General features: G+C 44.6%; 1 protein-coding gene across 2 annotated transcripts in view; it reads left to right on the top strand.

The window, feature by feature from the left end:
* The first annotated feature begins 398 nt into the window (after positions 1 to 398).
* MARCO (macrophage receptor with collagenous structure) overlaps positions 399 to 8,769 on the top strand; it is a 55,609-nt gene continuing 47,238 nt past the window's right edge. The window contains exons 1-2 of one of the 2 annotated variants that reach the window (XM_072122176.1): positions 399 to 667; positions 8,253 to 8,354. In XM_072122176.1, coding sequence (XP_071978277.1) covers positions 631 to 667; positions 8,253 to 8,354 — 139 coding nt within the window. In that variant the 5' untranslated portion in view covers positions 399 to 630. The remainder of the gene's footprint in view (positions 668 to 8,252; positions 8,355 to 8,769) is intronic. The other variant, XM_072122177.1, reaches the window with a different exon arrangement.

Here is an 8,769-nt window from a genome sequence, read left to right as displayed (position 1 = left end):
TTTATTACCCTCCTCCTCTGTTTCTATACTTCTACTCCCTCCTCTGTTACTCCTCTATTACCCTCCTCCTCTGTTTCCATACTATTACCCTCTCCTCTATTACTCCTTTATTACCCTCCTCCTCTGTTTCTATACTTCTACCCCCTCCTCTACTACTCCTTTATTACCCTCTTCCTTTGTTTCCATATTATTACCCCCTCCTCTATTACTCCTTTAGTATCCTCCTCCTCTCTTTCCATACTATTACCCCCTCCTATATTTCTCTTCTGTTATGCCCTTCCCTTCCTTCCCTATCTTAGCACTCACCTCCTCTGTTCCCATTTTTTACCCTCCTGTGGGGCTTTTCTCACAGTGTGTTGTTTCTCAGTTATCTCATACTCATCAATAGCAGAAGTTGGGGAGTAAGACCTTTTCTGGACGGTAGATGTGAAAGCCGCAGTGTGTGTCGCCCAATGCTGAGTGGAAAATCCCCGACTCTGAGAAGTTCCTCTCTTCCTATTTCCGAGATGCTGACTCTTGGTTGGGATTTACTTTTGGGTGGAGCAGAAGAGGCTTTAACAGCGCCTGATTGTCTCCCAAGTCTTCTTGGTCCTTGTGGTGACCCATCAGTACAGATCCAAGATCGGGAGCATGGCGACGTCTGACATGGCGACATTCGAAATAAATGGTAATCATACAAAATGCTTCAGTACAGAAGATTATTAGCTAATAAGGAGGGGATAAGGAAAGTTGTTACCCCATCAACGATCCAACGCAGAGCAATCACGGCTTTCTTTCTTCTAATTTTATACATATAATCTGTGATTTGATCATATTGTTATTAGAATAGCTCATAATATGACCTTTGGCTTTATTATTATTATTAGGTTATTTTGGGCTTTAGTTATATAATTATATAGTTATGGTCAGGAATTTTATCATTATTGTTTTGTACTTAGACTTGATCTCATTTTTATCCTCATCCTGAAAATGTAGTTATTATAGTTTTATCTTCTCTTACTTTTCTGCAATTATTATATATGATAATCAGTGTAGATCTATTATTATTATTGCCCAAGGTAAGTTGTATTTCCCATTCCTATACACATTTATTTCTTGACCTCTTATTATAGAGGCAGAGAAAATTCTCAGTAAAAGGAACTTTTCTTTTTAAATTGACTCTTTTAGGTGCTCCCAGGTCACTGGCGCCTCTCTCAGGGTTACCAGGTCACTTGCACTTTACATAGGGGTTTCCAGGTCACTGGCTTCTCTTTAAGGGGTTCACAAGTCACTGGCACCTCTCTTAGGGGTTCCCAGGTCACTGGCACTTTACATAGGGGTTCCCAGGTCACTGTCTTCTCTCTTAGGGGTTCACAGGTCATTGACACCTCTCTTAGGGCACACAGGTCACTGGCACTTTACATAGGGGTTCCCAGGTCACTGGCTTCTCTCTTAGGGGTTCACAGGTCATTGACACCTCTCTTAGGGGTTCCCAGGTCACTGGCACTTTACATAGGGGTTCCCAGGTCACTGTCTTCTCTCTTAGGGGTTCACAGGTCATTGACACCTCTCTTAGGGTACACAGGTCACTGCCACTTTACATAGGGGTTCCCAGGTCAATGTCTTCTCTCTTAGGGGTTCACAGGTCATTGACACCTCTCTTAGGGGTTCCCAGGTCACTGGCACTTTACATAGGGGTTCCCAGGTCACTGTCTTCTCTCTTAGGGGTTCACAGGTCATTGACACCTCTCTTAGGGGTTCCCAGGTCACTGGCACTTTACATAGGGGTTCCCAGGTCACTGTCTTCTCTCTTAGGGGTTCACAGGTCATTGACACCTCTCTTAGGGGTTCCCAGGTCACTGGCACTTTACATAGGGGTTCCCAGGTCACTGTCTTCTCTCTTAGGGGTTCACAGGTCATTGACACCTCTCTTAGGGTACACAGGTCACTGGCACTTTACATAGGGGTTCCCAGGTCACTGGCACCTCTCTTAGGGGTTCACAGGTCATTGACACCGCTCTTAGGGGTTCCCAGGTTGCTGGCACTTTACATAGGGGTTCCCAGGTCACTGGCACCTCTCTAAGGGGTTCACAGACACTAGCACCTCTCTTAGGGATTCACAGGTCACTGGCACCTCTCCTAAGGGTACCCAGCTCACTGATGCTGTTTGTAAAGGTTTCCAGGTCAATGGTGCTTCTCTTAGAAGTATCCTGGTCTTTGGTGCCTCTTTTAAGGGTTCCCAGGTATCTTATTGTTTCTTAGGTCACTAGTGCCACTCTCAGGGGTTATCAAGTCACTGGCACAACTTATATGGTTATAATTTCATTGGGGCCTCTTTTAGGGGTTGTCAATTGTGGCAGCTCTCTTGCCAGTGGTGAAACTCATCATCTGGAAATGACAGAAAGAGGAAATAATGGGGAACCGGATGGGCGAGACTCCAGAGATATCCTGGAAAGCAGAACCATAAAGTGTAGCAAAAAGTGAGAAGAGATGTGTCACTCAGCATCTGTCCTGAGGCCCTCACATTGCAGCAGTCATATGGGTTCCCAGGTCAATGGAGCCTCTCTTTGCTCAGTGGCACTTCTATTGGAGTTTCATGGTCATTGGCACTTCGTTTAGGTGTTCTCTGGTCACTGGCACCACTCATGTGGTTTTTCAGTGGTCTGTGGCATCTTTCCTCAGGGTTTCAAAGCCACTGTCGCATCACTTAAGGGTTACTAGGTCAATGACACCTGTCTTAGGGGTTCTCGGATCACTGGCACCCATTTTATAGGTACCCAGGTCACTCGTGCCTCTCTAAGGGTTTCTCAAGTTACTGGCACCTCTTTTAGGGGTTTCCCAATCACTGTAGTTTCTTTCAGGGGTTTTTATGGGTTATTAGTTCACTTGCACCTCGCTTAGGGGTGTCCGCCAGCCCCCCCCCCATTTCTGTAGCATGAAAGTCCGATCACGTGCGCCAAAAACCCCTGTTAAATGCGGCGCAATTTGGAAGTTGTCGGGAAACCCGACGGAAATGTGTAAAAGTGCCCTGCATGTGGCATTCATATGTCTTGTACTGAGGAGAAGCTTCCGAACCCCGCCATAAAGCCCCGACTGCTGGAGGCTGCAGTGATAGGAGGCTCCCATCTCCCTCCTGCATCTCTGGGGCTCAGACACAGGGATCCCGGGGTCTTATTTACTTCTTACTAAGGCTCTTCTCCCAGGATTGATTAGTTTGGCTGGACGGCCAGGGAGCAGAAGAATTGTGGTTGTCCCAAACGTTTTCCATTTAATGATTATGGAGGCCACTGTGCTCTTAGGAAACTTGAGCTCTGTAGAAAATCTTTTGTAACCTTGGCCACATCTGTGCCTTGCCACAATCCTATCTCTGAGCTCCTTGGGCAGTTCCTTAGATCTCATGATTCTCATGTGCTCTAACATGGACTGTGAACTATGAGGTCTTATATGGACAGGTGTGCGCCTTTCCTAATCAAATCCAATTAGTTTAATTAAACACAACTAAACTCCAATGAAGGAGTAGAGCCATCTCAAGCAGTGCACATTGCTGGGGGGGCAGAGTGCACATTGATGGGGGGGCAAAGTGCACATTACTGGGGGGTCAGAGCGTACAATACTGGGAGGCAGAGTGCACATTACTGGGGGCGCAGCGCACATTACTGGGGGTCAGAGTGCACATTAGTGGGGAGCAGAGTGCACATTACTGGGGGGGGCAGAGTGCACATTACTGGGGGGGCAGAGCACACAATACTGGGGGGGCAGAGTGCACAATACTGGGGGGGCAGAGTGCACATTACTGGGGGGCAGAGTGCACATTAGTGGGTGGCAGAGGGCAGCTTACAGGTTGGCAAAGTTCACATTACTGGGGAAAGAGAGGGCACATTATTGGGGGCAGAGTGCACATTACTGGGGGTGGGGAAGAGAACACATTACTGGGGAGTAAAGGGCACATTACTGGGGGGCAGGGGGCACATTACCAGGGGGAAGAGCATATTACTGGGGAGCAGAGCTCACATTACTGGTGGGGAAGAGTGCACATTACTGGGTGACAGAGTGCACATTACTGGTGGGGAAGAGTGCACATTACTAGGTGGCAGAGTGCACATTACTGGGGGGGCTCAGTGCACATTACTGGGGGGGGCAGAGTGCACATTACTGGGTGCAAGAGGGCACATTACTGAGCAAAAAAATAACTTTATTGATCTTACCAATTGGCTGCAATGAAACAAATAGTGAAAAATTTTAGGGGCTCTGAATAGTTTGTGTACCCCTGTATCTATCTATGGTACGCCTGTACTCATCACATTTAAGTGGGGAAGTGACGGATGCAGGAGATGGGGCGCACGATCTTTGCGAATCACGCCGGAGTGCATGATTGTCGGACAATGCACAGTGGGGATCGCAACAGGACCGGGTAAGTAAATATGCCTCATTCTCATTATGTACCCTACAGTTACTCCCTCAATGTAACTGCAAGCTCCTTACTACAACACTCCTAAATCTGGGTTCCATCCTCTGCGGATTCACTGAAATGATTAAAAAATGCATTTAAAGTGGTATTACCACCTCAGCTACTACAGTTAATTTAATCCCTAACCCTACTCAAAAAAAAACATTTCTTCAATGCATTGTTATTTAAAAAAAAAATTACCTTTATTCCCAAAACAGTGTAAATGGGACTTACCTGCCCCCTAGTAACGGCCCTCTGCTATCACTAGATGCGGCCACCACCGCCCTTCAGCAGCAGTGGCCTTGCAAGCGCTTAGAATGTGGCTTCTCTGAACGCACGGAGTGTGTGAACGCACTCAGCTAGTGCACGCGCAGTTCATATATACCTCGCTCGATCAGGATGGCTGCTGGGCATGCGCAGTAGCTTCACAGCAGTCCTGGTCGATCAAGCCTTACCACGGGACAGCTGTGTACTGCAGCGAGCCAGCACTACTAGATGAAGAGAACTTACTAGTGCCGGCTTAAAGAAGAGCAGACCCTGCCAGAAGGGGCACACACCAGTATGTCAGTGCTTGTTCTACATCCTGGTGGTAGATGTCCTTTAAGGGTTCTCAGGTCATTGGCGCCTCTTTTAGAGGTTCCAACTCTCTGGAACCTCTCTCAGGTGTTCGCAGGTCACTTCTCTTAGGAGTTCCCAGCTCACTGGAGCCTTTATTAGGGGATCCAAGTTTACTGGTGCCTCTCTTAGGGGTTCCTTGGCGACAGGATCCTCAGGTGACTGGCATATCGCTAAGGGGGTCCTCAGTCACTTGCGCCTCTCTCTCAGCTGCTCTTTTACATGCTCTATGTTTGTGCCTATATTAGGAGTTCCAAGTTTATTAGCCCCTCTATTAGGAATTCCCAGGTCGCGGGCTCCTCTCTTGAAGGTTCCAAGCTCCAAGCACCTTTCTAAGTGGCTCTTTGGTCACCACCACCTCTATATAGGGTTCCCAGTGCACAAGCACCTCTATTTGGAGCTCCCAGGTCACTGGTGCCCCTTCTAGGGGTTCCAATATCTAGTGTCAGCTCCCTGGCCAGTGGTGGAACACATCGGGGCAGATTTACTTACCCGGTCCTGTCGCGATCCAATGGCGCGTTCTCGGTGGAGGATTCGGGTCTTCCGGCGATTCACTAAGGTAGTGCGCCCGATGTCCACCAGGTGTCGCTGCTGCACTGAAGTCCGTCGGAGCTCACTGGCAAGGTAAGCGCGTGGCAAGCGACACTTTTTTAAAAAAAATACGGTGGTTTTTCCGAATCCGTCGGGTTTTCTTATGGCCACCCCCCCCCCCCCCCATTTCCATCACGTGCATGTTGGCGCCACAATCCAATTGCGTGCGCCAAAATCAGGGGGAAATTCAGGGAAAATCGGCGCAAAACGGTAATATTCGGGTAACCCGGCGGAAAAACGCAATTCGGGCGCTTAGTAAATGACCCCCATCATCTGGAAATGACAAAAAGAGGAAATAGCGGGGGACAGTAGGGACGAGACTCCAGAGATATCCTGGAAAGCAGAACCATAAAAGTGTAGAAAGAAGTGAGAAGAGAAAGTATATGAGATGTGTCACTGAGTGTGGAGGAACTGCAGCCCAGAGCATGCTGGGAAGAGCCATCATTCCCCAATAATTCTGACTGAACTTAGAATAAAGGAAAAGACAATTATTAAAATTATATCCTCTATGTAACACAAGACTCCCCCAAAACGGGAAGGCGAAAGATGTACTAATAAAACTGATGGCAATACCCCCTGATGATAGAGATATAATACTGATAGTAATACCCCCCTGATGATCGAGATATAATACTGATAGTAATACCCCCCTGATGATAGAGATATAATACTGATAGTAATACCCCCCTGATGATAGAGATATAATACTGATAGTAATACCCCCCTGATGATAGAGATATAATACTGATAGTAATACCCCCCTGATGATAGAGATATAATACTGATAGTAATACCCCCCTGCTGATAGAGATATAATACTGATAGTAATACCCCCCTGATGATAGATATATAATACTGATAGTAATACCCCCCTGATGATAGAGATATAATACTGATAGTAATACCCCCCTGATGATAGAGATATAATACTGATAGTAATACCCCCCCTGATGATAGAGAGATAATACTGATAGTAATACCCCCCTGATGATAGAGATATAATACTGATAGTAATACCCCCTGATGATAGAGATATAATACTGATAGTAATACCCCCCTGCTGATAGAGATATAATACTGATAGTAATACCCCCCTGATGATAGAGATATAATACTGATAGTAATACCCCCCTGATGATAGAGATATAATACTGATAGTAATACCCTCCTGATGATAGAGATATAATACTGATAGTAATACCCCCCTGATGATAGATATATAATACTGATAGTAATACCCCCCTGATGATAGAGATATAATACTGATAGTAATACCCCCCTGATGATAGAGATATAATACTGATAGTAATACCCCCCTGATGATAGATATATAATACTGATAGTAATACCCCCCTGATGATAGAGATATAATACTGATAGTAATACCCCCCTGATGATAGAGATATAATACTGATAGTAATACCCCCCTGATGATAGAGATATAATACTGATAGTAATACCCCCCTGATGATAGAGATATAATACTGAAAGTAATACCCCCCTGATGATAGGAATATAATACTGATAGTAATACCCCCCTGATGATAGAGATATAATACTGATAGTAATACCCCCCTGATGATAGAGATATAATACTGATAGTAATACCCTCCTGATGATAGAGATATAATACTGATAGTAATACCCCCCTGATGATAGATATATAATACTGATAGTAATACCCCCCTGATGATAGAGATATAATACTGATAGTAATACCCCCCTGATGATAGAGATATAATACTGATAGTAATACCCCCCTGATGATAGAGATATAATACTGATAGTAATACCCCCTGATGATAGAGATATAATACTGATAGTAATACCCCCCTGATGATAGAGATATAATAATGATAGTAATACCCCCCTGATGATAGAGATATAATACTGATAGTAATACCCCCCTGATGATATAGATATAATACTGATAGTAATACCCCCCTGATGATAGAGATATAATACTGATAGTAATACCCCCCTGATGATAGAGATATAATACTGATAGTAATACCCCCCTGATGATAGAGATATAATACTGAAAGTAATACCCCCCTGATGATAGGAATATAATACTGATAGTAATACCCCCCTGATGATAGAGATATAATACTGATAGTAATACCCCCCTGATGATAGGAATATAATACTGATAGTAATACCCCCCTGATAAAAGGGATAATATACTGATAGTAATAACCCTGTGATGATAGGGATATAATACTGATAGTAATACCCCCCTGATGATAGAGATATAATACTGATAGTAATACCCCCCTGATGATAGAGATATAATACTGATAGTAATACCTCCGGAATGATAGAGATACAATACCTATAGTAATACCCCCCTGATGATAGGAATATAATACTGAACATAATACCCCCTGATGATAGCGATCTAATACTGATAGTAATACCTCCGGAATGATAGAGATACAATACCTATAGTAATACCCCCCTGATGATAGGAATATAATACTGATAGTAATACCCCCCTGATGATAGGAATATAATACTGATAGTAATACCCCCCTGATAAAAGGGATAATATACTGATAGTAATAACCCTGTGATGATAGGGATATAATACTGATAATTATATTCCTTTTTTTTGTAGATGTGAAGCCGCACAAATCCCATAAAATTAAATTTTTGCCAGTTTTCCAGTTTGTATATCTACTACTACTGACAGGGGGACTTGTATACTTGGCTTATAAAGGTATAAACAACTGTACAACATCTATACACTGTGTTTTCCCCTCCGACACATACCCCACCTACACAAACTGTGCACTCCACCTACATAAACCCCACCTATGCACAACCCTCCTACACACAACCCTACTATGCACAACCCACCTACACACACCTCTCCTGCACACACCCCACCTATATAAACTAACCATACACACTATACTCCCCACTGACACATATTCCACCTACACAAACTGTGCACTCCACCTACATAAACCCCACCTATGCACAACCCACCTACACACAACCCTAATATGCACAACCCACCTACACACACCTCTGCTGCACACACCCCACCTATATAAACCAACCATACATACCCCCACTGACACATATTCCACCTACACACAGTGTCCATCCCACCTACACACACCCCACCT

This window comes from Engystomops pustulosus, chromosome 8, assembly GCF_040894005.1.
Source record: "Engystomops pustulosus chromosome 8, aEngPut4.maternal, whole genome shotgun sequence".
NCBI classification, from domain to species: domain Eukaryota; kingdom Metazoa; phylum Chordata; class Amphibia; order Anura; family Leptodactylidae; genus Engystomops; species Engystomops pustulosus.
The sequence above is the reverse complement of the archived record's forward strand: the minus strand, read 5'-3'. Positions and strand labels throughout refer to the sequence as shown.